At 40.2% G+C, this 19,877-nt stretch overlaps 1 protein-coding gene across 3 annotated transcripts in view; it reads left to right on the top strand.

The window, feature by feature from the left end:
- Positions 1-2,980, top strand: part of dync2h1 (dynein cytoplasmic 2 heavy chain 1) — a 96,168-nt gene extending 93,188 nt beyond the window's left edge. For all 3 annotated transcript variants that reach the window (XM_072392596.1, XM_072392597.1, XM_072392595.1), the window contains exon 96: positions 2,327-2,980. In XM_072392596.1, coding sequence (XP_072248697.1) covers positions 2,327-2,488 — 162 coding nt within the window. In that variant the 3' untranslated portion in view covers positions 2,489-2,980. The remainder of the gene's footprint in view (positions 1-2,326) is intronic.
- Positions 2,981-19,877: the final 16,897 nt, after the last annotated feature.

Below are 19,877 nucleotides of genomic sequence, written 5' to 3'. Positions count from 1 at the left end.
ACTTGGAGGATGTTCATTCAGCTTTTTTATTTAGTAGAAAATAGACGAATAAACAAAACACAAATATGACACAAAACAATTATATGAACCAGCTGAACATTCTTGCTTTGCAAAATGCATCCTCAGAAAATAACATAAAATTATATCAGTTTTTTACAATCTTGTTTTTTTTTTTTTCCAGATGAAGTAGAGGAAACAATTGCTGAATCATGAACCAAAGAAAAAAATCAGTTGGTACTTTGTTGCACCTTGTCTGGCTTTAATGACAACTTGAATTCTTTGAGGTCTTCACAAATGAAAAACAGTATTCTTCATAGATCAGATTCCAACTTTCTTAAATAGTAGTCAACATCGTACAGCTTTGCCGACTGGAAACTTATTTTTTTTAGAATTGAGTTCGCTGCCCATGTCATTGAGTCGATATGTTCTTTTCTGGAGAGGAGTCCAGTTGCTCTTTGCTCTGTGGCGAGATGCATTCTCATCCCGAAAAATGACCTCAGCATCACCAAACCTCCCCTTTAGATCAATGAAACGGGGAAAAGCATCCAAATTTTACAAAAGACTTTAGATATTAGCTTGTTTTCTTCAGGCAGCCATCTTTATATGTTTAATTGGATCTGCAACAAATAAAACTTCCCGTATCATCTCCTTATCCAACGCAGATTTATGATTCAACGCCACCGAATGTCACTTTCATCCAAACATTCACAGTCCATGACAGCTTCTCTTCAGTCCACTGTAACGTTTAGCTATTAGTGATGGTTTATGTTTGACCTTTTTTTTTTTGTATTGTAAATCCCATTTAGTCTTTTTCTGTCCTGTTGCTTCGACGTCTTCCTTGATCGACCCGTCTGATTCCCCTTTCACAGCCTTCCCCGTTTTTTTCTGTCCTTGCTCCAAATTTTCAGACACAGCGGACTGGGAACAGCCAGCATCTTTTGCCAATCTTTTGGTCCGAATTACGTTCTTAAAGGAGTGTTAGAATCCTTCCCATTGTTTCTGTTTCTGTTGGCGACATGTTTCCTGACAATCAGCCAGGTGCGACGGCTCGTTAAACTCTCCAGCTCCTCCGCTTTAACTGCTGACTCATTAGCATATTTAGACTTGTGCAGAAATGCAGATTACACGGTGATTTGATTATTTTTTCCTCTACTTCATTCATCATTATAATTAAAACCTTTTTATTAGTTTTTTTCTGGGTTATTTTATAAGGCCTGCGTGCGTAGCTGTTAGATGAAATTATTTTGTCTCACAGCTGCCTTTTGTTTATTTTCACAACATAAAACAGCGGAGCATCCTCCAAGTGTGGTGGCTGTACATTTTGCCTGGGGTATTAAAACAGGTGGTGTGCAAATATCACTGGAAAAAGGGTTGAACAGGATTTTGAATCCATTGAGTTCTGCATACCAAGGCTGAACTTGCCATCATGTCGGTATACTCAGTGTTTATCGGCTGGTTCTTGATACTTTATATTCCCTTTTCGTTCCCTGTCTGATGCCTTTATGCTTTATGCATCAGCTCAAACTGAAATTGATAAATAGTAAATGTGTTTAAGTGATCACTGATATGATTCTCATCTTTGCACCATTGTTGTCTCATCAAAGATTGAATACGCTACAAAACTCGATCTGTCCGAAGGTGAAAGTGTTGATTAAGGGGACGTCCCTTCCTGCCAGCATACATCTTCACTTCTGTTTCGCAGTTTAGCTCCTTTCCTGTCGTCGGCTTTTGTCACGTCCGCAGGAAAAAGGCTTTGTGTCGACAAGTCACGACCTCAACACCACGCCGGGCACAGAGGAAAACAGATTTGCACAATGAAAGCGAAAAACCTGCATCAAGTAACGACGATCCGTACCACTCTTTTATGTCGGAGTCGTCACGAACCAAATCGACAAGTACAAAACAACACGTGTAAATACCTAGCAAATGTATAGCCAGAGAAATGAAGAATTCAATTCCTCTCTCTGGCCAAAAATCTCTGTGACCAGAATGTAAATCCAATATGCTTCTCTGTAGAGCAGCAAGGTCAGTTCCCCAGAACTTTAATTATGGTTTACTGCAGACCAGCGATGAGTTTGTGCAAACTGTCGGTAATTAGGATAATCCATGTGTCCTGCATGTTCAGATATGCAAATAATTAAAGCTCTGCTGCCTCACGTCTGTGTTCAGCTTTGCTCTTCTGAAATATTAGTGTTGAAATATTAGTTAATTCACAGTTAAAAGTTGCAAAAATAAACCTGTATGTCTCATCCCTCTCCTGCTCTCTAAATTCCTTGTCCTTGTACATCGTTTTCTGCACTAAAATGACGTTTACATTTGATCCTAGAGCTCTGCAGCTGACCCCGCTGCATCAGAGGAGGGTATCTGGCTCCCACTGTACACCAGCTCAGAGCGAGCGAAGGTGGTCACACATGTCTCCCTGCCCTGTGGAGCGAACCCCAGCCAGTGGATACAGACGGGAGCTGCTCTCTTTCTCAAACAGCAGTGAAAAGGCGGTGACAGATTTGGGTGGATCCACAATTACAGGGAACTAATTGTTTGTACCTCAAACAATTTAGTTTTTTTTTAAAAAGAAGTATAGAAAAAAAATGTTTTCAAATACGGCAAATGTGTGTCTATAAGAGCTTGAGTGTGAGATAAGAGGAACAAGGACTGTGCTCGAGTACTTCAATAAAAAGTAAGTCATTGAACAGTCAGCAACACTAACAGCTCTGATGAACCATGAACATTATGCTATTTGCTTTTTCAGGCTGTAATAGCTTTGATACGTCATTGCGCTCCGACTATTGTTACCCCTCAAAAGTTCCATATTTTGTAAAATCCTATAAAAGTGTACACCAGCGACTCTTGTGAGTCACAGGACGATGTTGCCTTGCATTTATTTCGCAGAAGGCTTTGAGCATAAATGTTTGCTGTACAGCGATTCTGTTACCTGTGTGAATTTTTAGAGCTTATTTATTAAAAGGAAACAACGAATAAACGTCACTGTTGCTGTCTTTATTTCAGTAGTAGCAGTTACTGACACGGATTCCTGTCCGCGAGGTCGTCAGCGAGAAACTCCGACTCTCAGACTTAGTTTGATTTAGGTTCAGCTTGCGTTACATGCGCTGAGAATGATATACTGTAGCTGTAACGCAGAGATATGCGTGCGTATTTGTGTGCAGTTGTGCTTCAGTTTGTCTGAGCCTCTGTCCTTTTCTCTTGTAGTCAATAAGTAACACAAAAACCAGCAAAAGGTGATCCTCTCTCAAACACACACGCTCAAGTTAGTCCCTAACCTCTGTGTGATTGGTTCTGAGTCGAGGTTGAATGGAGTCAGTGAAGCTGTGACGGATGGCCACTGAGCTTCAAGAGAGGGTGTGAGGCTTGTAAAGTGTGTTTGTGTGTGTATGTGTGTGTGTAGGAATCCGACAAAGAGCGTCAGTTTTGATTGATGGCTTAATTAAGTCTTCTTTTTTGTGTTTCCGACCACTGTTTCGATTGTGTTTATAAAGCTGTGCTGCGACCAAAAAAATGCACACACATTAACAAAAATGTTTGTGAATGTGCGACTGTGTCTGAATGTCTGAGTGTGTGTGTGTGTGTGTGCGCTGCGTGCCTCGCAGTGAGCGTATTCTTGGGAAACGGAGAAAAGAGCTGAAATGAGGGAGGAGAGGGTATTGTGTGCGCACTGCAGTGTGACAAAATGGGAGCGAAATGGAACAGCAGGTTTAAAAAAGTGAGGGGATTGGATTTCAGTGAAACAGGGCCCTCTGGGTCAGATCGGCAAAGAAAGACTGAGGGATGGAGGCAGAAAGAGAGAGAGGGAGATGATTCAGGAAACGGGAACAAACGAGAAAAGGCCATAAAACCTGAGCGAAAAAAAATTGTAGAGAAACAGGAAAATAAGGGTAGCACAGGTGACAGTTTGTGAGGAGAGGAGAGGTTAAAGGGAAAGATGGATGGGAGGGGATCAGGGCTAGTAGTGAGTGATTTCTGGAAAACTGACCAGAAGGGCGTAGTGTGAAAGAGATGGAGGTGATAGAAATTTTTCTCATTTGTCTCGCAGTCATTTTGTCCCCTGCCTTTCCCTCAATCCTACAGATAAACTTAGTGTTCACTTTTTAAACTAAACACCTCAAACCTTGGCCATTTCTCCTTCACTGCAGAGTAATGCTGCGTTCGATGTTGCTCTGAAGTTAGAAGTCGGAATTCAAAATCACTTTACTTTCAACGTACTTTGAAAGCTGCCTTTTTGAGGGTCCTTACAAGAATCCCCAATCAGGAAACCCGCTTTCTTTGCATTTTCTTGGATTATTTATTTTTTTGTTTGGAGATGAAAAAGAATGTAAATTCAGAGTTCCCTCTTGCCACTGAATGCAGCATAGATAGAGTGTTTTATGAAGTAAGACACAGACTATGTTCCACAAACAAACGCATCCAAACCTACACACAACCCAGTGGGAAAGTGCTGCTTTGCCACTTTTTATGTGATATTTTACTTCAATATATTCATCATCATGTTTGAAGCAGCAAATCAAACTGTTCAAACAGATTCTATATGAGTGCTGTAGAGGCACTAGTGAGCACAACGTATACATATAGTTAGCTGTGTAAAGAAGAGTGATTACACACAGTACGTATTAGTATAGTTTATTTTTAGCTCAAATGTATTTACTGTTGATACTGTGCAGCCAGTCACAATAACACAGCTAACTTGGCATGTTTACAGGCCAAATTTTATGATTTTTGTTTGTTGTTTGACGGAATTAATGGGAATAAACTGGAAATTTTCAAAAGTGAAGGGTAGGAACTTAAATGTAGTTGGTAAAAAGATGTGTTGTAGCACAATCTTGGCTAAAACAATCAGATTTTATGCAAGTACAGTTGAGTATCTATGCTATTCCTCAATCACAGATACATAGCTCACTACTTACTGCAGGTCTGCTGAGGCTGCACCCCCTACATGCATTCCTCCATCACATGCACAGATGATTTCTAGAATTCTGAATTGCTAAAGCTACTCTTTTGAGCTCATCATAAAGCCACACATCTAAACCTAAAGACTGCAAAAAGTCAAGTAGGTTTTGATGATATTATGAGGTATATATATATATATATATATATAAGTTTAACTAGCAACTCATGAATCAAAATGTATTCATAAAGTAAATAGCTAACTGGTAAGCCAGATATGCTAAATGTAATCCAGCTAGCATCATTTAATTAAAGTGGCTATTTCATCAGGGTACTAGCTACCTCAAATGTGATGCTGTTTCTTCTGCCTCCTGTTTGTTGGTTTTCTGTACCCATACACAATTTTATACATCAATTGTAACGTATTTAGAAGACCATTCCCTAACTATCTGTATATTAACATCTGCAATGCATTGCATTCATATTTTTTTTACACTTTGCCTTCTTATTCAGCAGAAAAAGATGACACGTCATCTGATGTGTGGAGAAATGTCACATTTTTTAATGTTGATGGAAAGTTTTTGTGTAGAGGTCAATTTGTAATATTTTCTAAATTCCTCAACTAAAGTTCCCGTGGAAAGTTTCTGGAAATTTTTGCCAGGAACTTTCCATCCCTTTGCAACCGTAGGGAAGGGGTTGTGGTAAAGGTAATCTTTGCTCACCAGGAGCTTCCGTAACTAATGGACTTTTTGTTTACTTCTCCTTGTCTTTATGCCCTGTTTGCGCAAGTTTCTTCATTTACACATTTTCTGTTCTCATCAGGCAGATAAGACACTATGGTGACTCACCTCCCATCTAGTGGTCTAAAGTGGTATTACACTCAAATTTGGTCCAAATTTCATCTGTATATCCAAGCTGCATCGTACACAAGTTTTTTTTTTCTATAAAGTCATGGGTATTACTTTTCTAGTTCTGTTGATTGCTTCAGTTTAATTTTTGATGTTTTAAACATTTTTTTTCCTTCATAGAGCACCTTTAAAAATTTCCAAATAACCAGAAAATCTCTTTGATCTTCACCTTTAATGCTTCAATTTGCGCACACTTGGCATTTGCTGTATCGAGTTATAGGTCAAGCATTTCAAACTGCCAACCCAAATCATGTCTATCTTGATTTAAAAAAAAAAAAAGAAAGATGCAACACGATACGGTTCAACACAAAATACAGCACAACAAGGCAAATCCAGAGCAGTGGAATTAATGCTGCGACTAGCAGGCTGCTGTTGAGTTCTCTATGTGTGTAGCAAGAATTATCAACATTAGCAGTCCTCACACATATGTTGGTGATGTCTTGACACAAATCCATTCTGATCATTTGTAATTAGTTTGCTAAAACCTCAAAAATGCAAAAATCGGATTCAAAACAGCCAATGTTTTTCACAACTGCGCTCTACATTTTGATGACTTCTAGTCCTGCAGACGAGGTAGAAAATTAACATTAGCATTGCAGCAACCAACATAATTTACCACAGGCTTGTTTCCAAGGTGACAGGTGTTACAGGGTGTCTTTAAAACAAATGAGCATGCCAGGTTTAGAAAAAAGAAGACTATTTTTTTTTTGCTTTCTGATGGTGACCAGCAGCTGCTTTAGTGCATTTGTTTGGATTTCTGATCACAAACCCACACACATGAGTAATCCACCGAAGCGTCAGAACAATGATTTAAATGCAGCGCACGTCATCTGACAGAATACTGATTTACCTCAACGAAGAGCAAAGCTCAGTCTCAAAACAGCTATGCATGCATACCAAAGCACATAACGTTGAAAATCATTACACATCCCACTCATTTTCCTCAGTTCCTCCTATTTCTACTTTTTTTTTCACAGTACACTTTTTTGACACTCCCTCCATTCTTCATTCTTCTTGAACTTCCTCCCTTCGCTCCTCCATGACGTCCACCATTCGCTGTGTTTGAGAAATCTCTGTTGTTTAAGCAACAAAACAATTCAGTGCTTATGTAAACCTAAGCATGCAAAACATTTAATTCTCAGTCTGATTATCCAACACACATATCCTATAAATAATTCAAATGTGAGGATATAAACAGAGAAGAACAAGACCTTTTCACTTGTTTCCTCTCACTGGGGATATGTAATCAATCCAGCCGAGACTGGAGTCAGATTTGTTCATTCAACATTTAGTCTTCCTTTTTTACTGCTTGTTGAAAGAAACTGATTCGGGTATTTCAGCTTTTGGCTACCAGCACGCTAACTGGCATGGCGTCTGCTTGGTCTCCCTAAAACAATACTGGTAATATATTCTGGATTCCCTTTCGCTCAATAGAAACCGACAGAAACCTCTATGAGCCACAGCCAGCTGCAGCAGACATCAGACTCCTCTCACAATGCAGCCAAACAGTGAAATCATAACTCGAAGCATCAAAACATTTGTCAACTTTAATCTAAACAGATGTGAATGGCATTTGAATTTTTCCATTATACGCCATCTGTGCTATTGAAGCTCGTGGCAGAAAACTGGTCTCTGGGGCTTCTGGTGATGACACCTCTGGTCTCTCCCACAGCCTTCATCAGCTTCGCTTTTGCACACGATGGGATTCAAATGTGTCACTGAGCTGTTTGCTCAATAAACAAACTGGATTAGAGAAGACGCCACAGTGTGTCCCACCTCGGCAGTGTGGTTTTAGAGATGGAAAGTGAGAGGAAAAGCTAATGCCGTCCGCAGCAGGCACAGGGTGGTGGAAATGCACCACGGGAGAACAGAGTGGCGGAAGGTGTCGAGAGAGAGAGGAAAAGGTCACGGGCAGAGGGGCAATGCCAAAGCCACAGAAAAACTGAGCACACTACAAAGACATTGTTAGTTATCAGTCAGTCAGTCAGTTTCTAAAATTATAAAGTATTATTTGATTAACGCATTTCCCTATGACACATTACTTTTTTTATCATTCATTCAATAAGAAGCAGTGTGTGTGTGATAAACTAAGCAGATTAGTTTCAAGATTCAACAGCTTGTAGATCCATCTTTAGATCATTTATTCATTTATTTGTGTGACATTCTCAGTTTCTCACATCACCGTGAAATAGTTGTGCTCCACTCTTCTGGACAACTTTGCTTCTGTTCATTGAGGTTTGTGGGCATTTGTTTGTTAACGGCTCTTTGGAGGTACCCCTCCACAGCATTTTCCCTGGTTGAGGTCTGGACTTTGACTGGGCCATTGCAACACCTTGATCATTTTCCATTTCGGCCATTCTGCTGTAGATTTACGACTGTGCTTGGGATTAGTCTGGCCCCGGACCAGACACCAATCAGCGAGGCAAGATGCCTGCATGGCGCGCCGCCCTTAGAGACAAAGTCGTCACTACCTGATTGTCTTGCCGCCCTCTGAGGAGCCTCACAGAAGCGTCTGCTGCCTTACTTGCAGACCTCAGAACAGGTTCTTTCCACAGGCTGACAGTCTACTCTCCACCACAACAGTATTATAATGGATTTTTTTCTGTCTCCATAATTCATTCATTCATGCATAGCTTCTCTTGTGAGCCTCATAAGAGACATTTTATTAGACAGTCTCTGGTTGCATAATGATAATCAAATTCAATCTTGAGTCATTAATGCTTAACATTACTTACATGACTTTTATGACATCCGCCTTTAGTGGAGGAATTTTCAACAAATCGTAGTGGCCAACTATTGCGTCACCAATGATCATTATGCTTTGAACTTGCCAGTCACAAAGTAGCGATTGTTCATGGTACTGAGAGGCATTTTTACTCTGATGCACCTCAAGTGATCTCAAAGTTTATTGTGCGAGAAGCTCTGGACTTTTTCTAGAATAAATGTAGTTTAATCCTCAAAGTAGGATGAGCTTTGATTTTTGTAGGTATGGCGTAGGGCTTTTTGTGAGGCTGCGGTGTTAACTTCAGCAATTACCAACAATGAGTATCAATTTCAAATCAGACTCTTTAAAAGTTCGTTCCGAATCATTTTAATGACAACTGTTCATACTCCGAAGTTAATAGGGGTCTAAGTAGCAAAGCAGCTTGAGTTTTATTAGCTTCTTTCGTCCACTTCTCCCTCCTGTTTGCTGCAGGTGCAGCACCAAGAGATCAGTTGGAGAGTTGTGGGTGTTGCTCAAGGGCACTTCAACCGTAAAAAGTAGAGTGGGACTGCGCTGCACTCACATTTTTTTTTTTCCTGCCTGTCAAGCAGGTTCTCAAGCCTCAAAGCCATTTACATCCCCAACTATTATCTCCATTTTATCAAAGAAAAATCATATGGCTATTCCAAATTAGAAACTGCTGGACCAATCATCGTAAAACTAGATCAGAATCGTCTACAGACCTTATTGATGCCTGCTATAAAGTTGTTAACGGAGGAGTGTATAGTGTCCAGTCACTGGTTGGTGTTTGGATAAAGACCGACACTGTTTGCAGAGCTGAGCGGCTATTTTAGAGGTAACAGAATTAATTGATTTTGTGTGATTTTTGATAAATTATTCCATTTCAGCTAACAGAAATTCCTAAATGGTACCAGCCGGAATTCTAAGAAAACATGTCAAACCATTGCAGTTTTACAAGCCAAAAACTCGCAGATTAGCCTCAGTATTTATGTGCACTGTGCCGCAGCTCTATGAGAGCTTCAAGTTTACATCTTGTACTGTGACTGGCTTCATGAGTTCATGAAATGTTCGCAGCGCATCCACTTATCAGTTACTAATGTTTGTCTCTCTGCAGCCTATGTCCACTTCAGAGGTTCCTCACTTTATACTTTTGAAAATGTGCTAAATTGATAGCTGCATCTTTTTTACAAGTCTTCATGCTACATGGAGACTTGAATGCTGACTGGAATTAGATCTGAATTCTCTATTTTGCTAAATATTCAATTAGATATTTGACAGAACACACAAAGCCAACAGAATTACCAGAGATTTTTTTTCCCCAGAAGCCCCTCCCCTCATCTTTTTGCACCTCAATTTTCCCCTGCCATGAATTCATTGAGTCATTTTCTCTCAGTATGCAAAGGTCCAGGATTCAGACCCCTTGGTGGCCTAGTCCTTCTTGCCGTAACTGTAGTAATTTATGTGTGCGGTATGTTTGCAAGAACTCACTCAGGTCAGCAGATACCGATGGGTCAAATGCTTGCAATCTGCTTGGACCCCAATCTCGCCGCTTGTAGATGTATTTTTGATAAAATTTACACTGACAGATGGCATTTCAAAGTTGATGAAAGTCACGACATGGGGTTGTACAGGCTGTCAGCTATCTGTGAAGTGGACCCTGCACTTCTGCACAGTATTTAATTTATTTAAAGCGCAGCTTGTTCACATGTTCCTCTGATGCGTCGTGTGTAGATTACTGTACAAGTCTGAAAGCCCCAGGAGGCAGATTAGTTGCCAGCGAGGCTACACAGTGTAAGACGAGACCACTTTGTTTATTGATTTAAAGAAGAAACTCCCTTCTGTACATCAAATCGCATTCTGCGTTGTGCAGCAAGTTATTTCTTGCCTTAGCTTTGGTCTGTGTGTGTGGAGGTGTGAATGAGAATGTGGGAGCACGCATAAGGTCTTCTCAATATATTGTACAATGGTTTGTGTTGGTGTGTTTTATTCCTCTGAGACATATCCTGCCTGCAGCAGAGTCAGAGGAGCTGACAGATGACCGCAAGGTCACTTGTCTCGCGAATCTGTGATCCTCTCAGGAGACGCAAACACTTCTGGGGAATCTCTGACTCACTGCATTGACTCGCATCTGTTCTCTCCAGTCTTTACATACTGTTTTTTTTTTCTTTTGTTTTCTTTTGAATTACATCTTTTCCTGCTCAAATCCATGATCTTCCCCATATGGCAACAGCCTCATTGTCATATAAATGTACTAGAAATGTCAGACAGGATTAAGATTTCACGCCATCTTTGAAGCTGGATACTGACTTGGTTGAGACAAAAGAAAACGACATTGTGATGTGACATCAGCATTTTTCTTTGTTGACACGGCCAAAATAAACTGGTGTAGTTAGCTTAGTTAGATTAGTTAGCTTTTGGATACTGAACAGCAGAACCTCTGACACCTTGACTTGTCTACAGCTTGGAAACATTCAAGTGAACATTGTCCCTTAGTTTGAAAAAGTTTCCTCAATGTGAACAGTGCAAATTTGAATGGATTTTGTATTGTATAATTACGCTTTCTCTGATTGCCTCATGGCTCTTAAGCTTACATCTTCAGAAAGTATCTTAGAATCTTTAAAATAATCTCCTTTGACCTACCTTGATCAGTGTTTGGCACTGGTTGTCAACCACCTTCACAAATCAAATTCAGTATCTGTTTTCATTCAGTACAGATGCTCAACAGATGGACTGGGCTGCTGACATCACTCAGCACCAAGGTACGTTTTTTTTAAAAGTTTGTTCCTACAAACAAAGGAAAAAGGCACATACCGTGCTTTGAATTTTCTTAATAATGTTTTATTTTATTAAAGACATAAAGGAGGTGCTTCAGGTGAGGTGCTGTAGTTGGCAGAACAAGTTGGCATATCATTCAACCCATTAGGTTAAAGTAGTTAGTAGTTAGTGAAAGTCTGTGTTTCTTTCTTTCTTTGGCTGTGTTTCCCTCTGTTTGCATTTTGTTTCATTTTTCCTTCTATCCCATTATCACTTGCACTGTAAAGAAATCTATCTGAAGGTGACAGAGTTTGAACCCAGATATTGAACTTTCAGCAAACTATTTGAAGTGATTTTTCCAACCCTGGATGAATGCCATCGTCACTGGCAACACACACCATCTAAAGGCATCTTTCTGTATTGATTTTACACGAGGGCCTCGGTCAGAATCAGTCAGATTTCAACTTATAGCCACAAGGGGCCTTTTTTTTCACCGATACTGCAGTTAAACTGAGGGCAGCAGTGTCCTAACCCAACCGTACAAAAGCCACTCAAACTACAGGTCAAAGCAGATAGAAGAAAAATAAATATGCTGCAAGTATTGATCTGAGAGTCTAGTTTTGCTGGAAGTTTTCCTTTTAAAGCAAAATTTCACTCCTTACTGTCACCAGGAGCTCGTTCAGTGCTTACTCAGCCGCTCTACATGGGGCAGACCTTTTACTCGGTGAACTGTAGACGTACCTCTGCAACGGATAATCTTCAGTCCCATCTCATACAACCATAGCTCACCTTTTAATTCAAACCCTATTTGTTCACACTTTGAATAGCACTAGTAACCCAAGTTAAATCAAGTAAAATGATTAATGGTTAAATAAAGGGATGGATTTTTTTTATTCTTATTGAATAATGCCCTTAGAAGAGTTTCACTTTGCACATAATCACATGGGGGTAACAATAACACAGTTTAATTAATTTCAGAATCTGTCATAATAATTTAAATAATCTGCATTGCTTGTTGATTGATTGTAGTTTTGTGCTCCCACCATCGTTGTTTCACCAGTTTTCGGTTTGTCCCACATATTCCAAGCCACAGAGATGCAGTGACGTGTGAACTGAAGCCCAACTTCTTCTCTTCAACTTTTGCTACCTTATGATTATTGTTATTGTTGAAATATAGTTTTGAACCAAACTATCTCGGCTTCTCTGGCCAGTTGATAATCAGGGAAAACTTGAACGTAAATCCTCAAATCAAACAAAAGAAGCAGAGGATAGATTTAACTTCATTTAAAAACTTTAAAGGTGCTGTTTCGTGGTGATGAACACATTGTTGTGCAATTGAGATGTTGGGCAGGTGTAAGTAGAGGGCACTTTTCAGCCTAAGTAATTGCTTAAAAACACCATTAAGTAAATGAATAAAGAAAACTAAACAGCGAAATGAAGGAGCCAGATAGAAAAACATAGCATTTTAGTGTTCTCCGTTTGGCCCTCGTGATCATGTGCCCTCCACCTAATATTGAAGAATGTTCCAGATTAGACATCTGACAGCAGCTAACTGACCAGCTGCACTAACCCCTCCCCTCTGCCGTCACAGCCACTGGACCAGCGTAGATTAATCACCCCTCAGACCCTCGGCCAATTACCAAAGTCAGCTCTCATCTCCAGCGAGGGATGCCCTTGAGCAAACGCATACGCACACATTCAAGCAGGGTTATACACACAGTGGTGCTTACAAACACACTCACACACACACACACACAATTACACACTCACCACTTAATTCAGCCTCCTCTGAGGGCAGCGGGCCACTCAGTGCCGATGTTTATGGTTTCTCTGAACCTGCAAATCATCGTGGTTACGGCTGGGCAGATTTACGACCGCAGCCTGTCCACCAGCCCTGAGACAAACGGTGGATCATATGCTCACACAGTTGCGCACCCTAAAGTGGAGATGATACAGCATAAAAGCTCCTTGTGTTAATTTGTGGTTGACCATCATTTGCAAAGAGACGCAGTCTGTGAGCGCGAGCGTGAGTGTTATCGTCCTATTGCAGTTTCAAAGTCCATTGTCAGGTTTGCAGCTATTTTAGGGAAAGGGATATCTGCAGTGATGCAGTGTCTTCACTGAACTCTGGAGCACCGGGGGGGTGGGGTGGTTGGTGGGGGGGGCTTTAACATACACATTACAAATATGACGGTGGAGATCCATGCTGGATTTCCAGTTAGTTTTATGAAAAAAGCAAACTCAGGCACAGCAATTTCATGATAGAAATGAAGGGCTCTGTGTTTGTAACAGTGCATGGGGGGCAGGTGGGCGTTTGCATCACAAATACGACATTTTCATCTTTTTTTTTTTTTTTTTTCCTCTCACCTGAATCCATTTTGTGTTTTGATGAGTCATCGTGACCTTGGCTGCAGTTATGTGAGCGGGGAGGCACAGTCGGGGAAGTGTCAGTAATGATCAAGCAGTGAATGCCTGTCGATTCAGAGCATGTGTGGGCTGATACCGGCCAATTTGACTCATAAATTCCTGGAAGAAGACAAAAGAAAATCTATCGTTTTATTCCACATAATTACAGTCTGTGTTATTGTTACCCCCATGGGATTGTAAGTGCTTGGCATGACAGAGATTGTTTATTTTATAACGATCGGGCTTTGGAAGGTTGATGCCCCCCTGTTGTGTCCAAAAATTGTCTTCATGATCTGCTGCTGGTTTCTAATGTCTTTGAATCATTGTTTATATCAGAGCACTCCTTCTCCTGGCAACAGATCAACAGAATGTGTTATTACCCTGGCAATTTTTGCAGAATCTGTTCTAGGAGGTTTATATGCAGTAAAGTGACATGATTTTCTGTTTTTCCCTACAGTACACTAGTTTCAGCCTCGTTTTTAAGAAAAGTTCACCCACAGCTTTCTATGACTTGAAGTGGAAAGAAAGTGCCTTTTGAAAATTGAGCAAATTTCTCTCGAAGAGAATCCAAATACATCATTTGACAACAATTCTCAATAGATTTTCAGTCTCCCCAGTCACAAAGGTTCTTTTTGAATACTGCAAACCATTTTTGGCAGTTTAAACAGTTTTGTTGCTTAATTTTACTTCCTGTGTGCAAACAGATGAGTATTTGATAAGCGTGCAGCCGTGCTTTGTGTGGAAGCACACTTGCAACTCTAACTCTATCTGTGTGTGAGTTATCTCTGACTTTCTTCTTTATCATCAGCATTGCATCAGCAGAGTTTTACTAAGCCTCATCCCACAGTTGCTCCTCTAGATGCTAAGTCTTGAGGAACTCAAAACTGTTGCTATAGCCACCACACTCCATGAAAACCTTTGAAATTTTTGGGGATTTCATAACTACAGTTCCTGGGAAAGAGGTACAAAGCACTAATGGAGGGGTTTTTGCATTGAATTATGCACCAAGAGCCAATATTCTCCAACATCACATGAAATAGATCACCTCACAGAATCTCACAGATTGTCTCACAGCTTTGCAACTTCCAAGTTTTTAATGCAGCAGAGAGCATCTACCCAAAGTTTGTACATCTATCAGTCTGTCTGTTCAAATATGTGTAGGAATAAACTAAGCATTGTTGCCAGGGATGGATTAACTCAGTGTCTCTGTCACTAACATGCTTCACGGGTAAAGATAAATGCAGACAAGCCAGCAAACAGACACAGCTTGACAAAACAGCTAGACCACAGGAGAGCATCCAGAGAGATATGAGTGGAGACAGGTGGTGAATATAAGGTTTGGACAAGGTCATAGGATCAAAAACAAGCGTCTTTAGCGCTTATGGCCAATTGCATTAATATTATGAGATCCCGGTCAACTTCAGCCATTAGTTGTGGAGAGAAGTACAAGAAGAAAATGAAATTCAAACAAAATTATTTGGCCAATGCTGCATCCACCAAGCAGAGCTAAAGACCTCATTTTTAAAATTCCCTGCATGGAAAGCACTGGGGGAAAAGCAAGCATTACCGATGCAGATTGAACAAGACGTGCACGCATGATAGCATAAGCTGAAAAGTAGAAAAGAAGCGTGCTCGAGTATAAGGGCAAAACTACTAAGGGGAAAGAGAGAATCAAAAGAGGAGTGGAAGTATCTCAAGGACACAAAGAAAACAGGGAGCTTGATGAAAGTTATGAGTCGCAATGAATTGTATAAAATGGAGCCTATAAGTTAATGTTATAGAAAGCAATAGTAATAAGACACAGGACTCCTCTGATGGATGAAAAATGTGACAGCGCATTGTAACAAAGATGGAGAAGAGGAGGAGGAGGTAAAAAGAACTCATTTGACAGCTTCTTTAAGGGGAGGAGGGTGAGTCTGACTCATCCAACATGATTTCACTCTTTCTGAGAAAGCCTGATACAAGTCACAGCAAACAACACTAAGACAGACATAGTGTCAAACTGCACTGCTTTTAAAAGGCTGTTAAGCCAGAGAAAATGCTGTTAATGGGCCCAAAATGCTTTCAACACTCCTACCCACACAATTCAGGCTCCTGCCTTCTCCGTATTACTTTCCCTGGCACAATTATGAATCCCCCTGTTTGAAATTTAAGACGACGCAAAATAGTTAAGTGAATTCCAGCTGTAGGTGGTGGTGATACACAGCATAGTTTTCCAGCTGCCATGCAAATCAAGAAGTGGCTCGAAAATCTTTGAATGACTAATTCTCACTTGAGTATGTGAAACTTGCAATGCCATTGATATGCAAAGTACATAAGTAAGTTAAGTGTCTAAACTCGACAGATTGTTGCTGGTAACTTGCTTTTGTGTCATACTCTTTTCATACAATCAATTTCCAGGTCACAGGTCAGGAAGGAGGAGATGATGAGAAATTGAGCAAAGCCTGTTCCACCTAGCCCTAACCCACATGCACCTTGAGTGATACGATCACAAGTAGATGATAGTTAAATGCAGTTTATTTATCGTGCTGAATGCACTCAGGATGCATTCAGATTTAGTCTCTCAGGTCATATTCAGAGGTGGTCTGGGGCACTTTTGGCCACATTATAATAAAAGTCTGGATGCAAATCGGGCCTGGACTAGATTCAAAGACCATCCATAACCCTAAAGTAACTCCACACAAGCTGTTGGCTTCTACAAGGATGTTTTTTCACAGAATGAATACATTCTGTAAAAGCAGCGTAGAACAAAATTGAAAACTAAGGAAAAAAAGAATGAAAATTTACAGGATTTATCAATCACACAAAGAACCTCCTGCCCGTATTTTGGGATTTCTGCAGCAACGGTAAACAAAGCAGGCTGTGAGCACAGCACCAAGTATCTGGATCTGTTCTGTTGGTCCTGTGAGTCACCTTTTAATGAGCCTCGCCTCAAATGTTTAGAGCTGAGCCATGCATATTCCAGCTCATCAAAATTAATAGGTGCCACCCCATTGATTATTTTCCTGATGATGTCCCACACAGTAAAATCGTGCAGTTAGATGAGGTATTGCACAAGTATTAAATCGAAGGTTATGCTCATCACTGTAACCAAGCTCTTAATAGATGTAAAATAATACATATAAAATCCTTCACACCTCTCTTAAAACATCCTGGCGAACTGTGTATTTTGTGTAGGGAGTGTTTGATGATGCCTCAAAAGAATGATCTGAGTGTGTACAGAGAAATGAGGTGAGCTCTTCCTCACACCAGCTGGGACACAGCAGTCTATATAAAGTACACTGTGTTCATGTTTATAACTGCACAGAATTAAAATGAATTACTCAAAGTCAATAGTTCCAATTAGTAATGCCAAAAAAGATTTTTGATAACAAGATTAGACAGAACAACAATAAGACAGAACATCTGAACTTTGTCATGAACAGAAAGTAGAAAAAGCTTCTTCATTACGTCATTCTTGTAGTTTCTCTTGGAGCAGCTACAAGATGACCAAACTGAATATGGATGGAGTTTGTTATCGATCCACATGTGACATCACAAAATACCAGACTGAATTGGATAGGGGCAAAGCTGGACCCAGGTATCAGCGAGACATCCTTGGAGAAAGCTGGTAACAACCAACAATAACTTGAAGGAGCCTGTATGGTTTTGTAAAACAGCAACGCATAGGTGTATGTTTTTATAGTCTAATTCCCAACAAAGCTGCTCTGATTCAACTACTTTTTCGTTTCTTTAATCAGATGGCTGAACGACTCCCACTGAAGTTTGTGTTGTGACTAGAGATCAGACAACCTGTCAGCTCGAGAACGCTCTGCTCTAAAAAATCCCCAATTTTTGAAACCGTAGCATCATCAGAGAAGATCACCGTCCAAGTAACTTAAAAACAACGCAGCGATTTCGGCCACACTTAAATGTACGGTGATCTCCCATAGAGAAAGTTGGAAGAGGCAGAATTCCTTGAACGTTATCTCACAGAATGTGTTGGACATACTTCAGCTAATAACTTGATTCTGCTCCCTCCAATAAATGGCCAGGTCAGCGCAATTCAACCATGCATACAAATGCACTGACTGACCATCTTGTAAATGCATATATCAAGTGTGTTTGGGATTTTTTTCTTCATCCTCTTTCGTTGTGTCCGCCCCACTGAGAATTCACACCTGAGTCAAAGGCACAGTTTGTCAGTTTATATAACTGTCTTCCAACATTGCCGATCGTAGATGTAATTATCGCAGAAAACCATCATGCAGCAAATAAGTGGCCAAAAGCCAAACTAAACTTATTTTTTCCTTTCACACCAATGAAAAAAGCGTGTGTCCCTGAGTCAGGGCTTTGCACAAGCATTAAAAATGGTCCAGAAGTTTCCACTAACATCATCAAAAACAGGTCAGATACTCACAGACACTCGGCATAAATTATTTAGCCGAAGAGCTCAGAGGGCAGCCAGTCTGGACTTTATATAGTGGTTTTGTGTGTGCTTTTTACCCAGGTGCATCCATTCATCTACGTACACTAACTGTTCTGAGGGTGTGTGTCTGCGTGTTCTGTGGCAGCTGAGAGTTATGAGTTATGGCGGTCACATTGTGGTGTCAGAGAGCAGACTTCCTCTCATGGTGCTGATAACCTGCCCACCGGCGATGTTCATTCTGACACACACACTCAAATCTACAGACTGATTGTTACATTCACATAAATACAGAGTTTGGTGAATGCAACGCTTACGGTAGACTTTTTTCCCCCCCGATCCTAGACAAGACACTGTCCTCAAGTGATTACATTATTTTGTTGACTCTGTGTCATATGTTACATATGTTTTCTGTGATGCATTTCTTTCCAACAGCACAATTCAGAAGAAATTAATTACTTCCTCTATGTGACTCCACTTAAGTCCCATGCCTGTCCTTAAGACTGACTGTTCTTGCACAAACAATAGCGAACAGCATGTTTTCAGCCCAGCCGAGGATGAGTCTCGTCATTGCACCAGAACAAAATCCTACAGAACATTTGGTGATATCTCTGCCCTATCTCTCTTTTCTAAATGGATATTTCATGCACTGAGATGAAGTAAATGCATATTCGAGACCTTGACAAAAACCTGATAGTTTGTTTTGCAAAATAGAGTGTTTCACTGAGGTGTTCAGTTCATATTGGTTTTATTCTGCATTTAAAGTCTATCTGATTTGTTTGCCCTTGAATAAGTGGTGTGTTTTGGGCGGGTAGTTCTCCAGATTGTTATTGGCATATAAACTTCAGATACTTCTTTCAAAGTTTATTCGGTCAGAATTAGATCTTAAAACCCATTATTCATTTACACTAATTGCAGATTTTCTGTTCTTTAATGGCAGCAGCTTCAGTTCGCCTTTAGCTGTTGATTCAAAGTCATCCAGTCACACTACTTATTTTGCGGGTTCCTTATGCGGAGATGATATTGTTTGGCGATAACGATGTGTAGGAAGAGCTCGCATTTGTTTCAAGCTGAATGAAAATATCCTTGAACAGAACATCTGGCCCAAACTCTGTGACACGTTCACACAATGTGCAAAACATGCATTTACCATACTTCCACATTTCACTGACAACTTGTCAAATTCAATTCTTCTAAGACTGAAAAAGAGATTGTTTAGTCAGATCTACTCAACAGTTTGCCAGAAACAGATTCACTTACAAAGTAGTGGCTGTCGGAAGGCTACTTTTTTTTTTTTGTCACCCTCTGTCGCCATAAGGCTGTTTGGATAGACTTAGCCCAACATCGCCAATATTGTACACTCACAGCTTTAAATGTGATTAGAGTATTTTAATCTGAAAAGGAAACAAAATAAATGTTACACCAAAGAAAGTATAAACTTTAATGTTACACTATTTTTTATGGAGGTTTAAAATGCTCCAATACAATTTTCACAGCATCTGTTTATGCCAACAGTGTAAGCCGGAAGTAAACAGGTTCTGCAGTCAGGTTACCTTTCCCATAACATAATCGAAGTGTGTTTATGAAGGGAACAACATTGTTGGAATGTTAAGATTTTTATCAGGTGGCCGAGAATAGAGAGGGGTACTTGTGTGTTTACATGTGCAAAGGCCACATGCATCTCTACCCAGCTGCAGTAAGGTGGAGGTTTTATCGGCTGTTTATTTAGTTACTTAGAGATTTATCAAATAAGTCTCGTGTGCTCTCGGCTTTATGAGTTGTG

Source organism: Leuresthes tenuis, unplaced genomic scaffold, assembly GCF_036924035.1.
Source record: "Leuresthes tenuis unplaced genomic scaffold, fLeuTen1.0.hap1 SCAF_9, whole genome shotgun sequence".
Classification (NCBI taxonomy): domain Eukaryota; kingdom Metazoa; phylum Chordata; class Actinopteri; order Atheriniformes; family Atherinopsidae; genus Leuresthes; species Leuresthes tenuis.
This window is presented reverse-complemented; position numbering and strand designations above follow the sequence as displayed.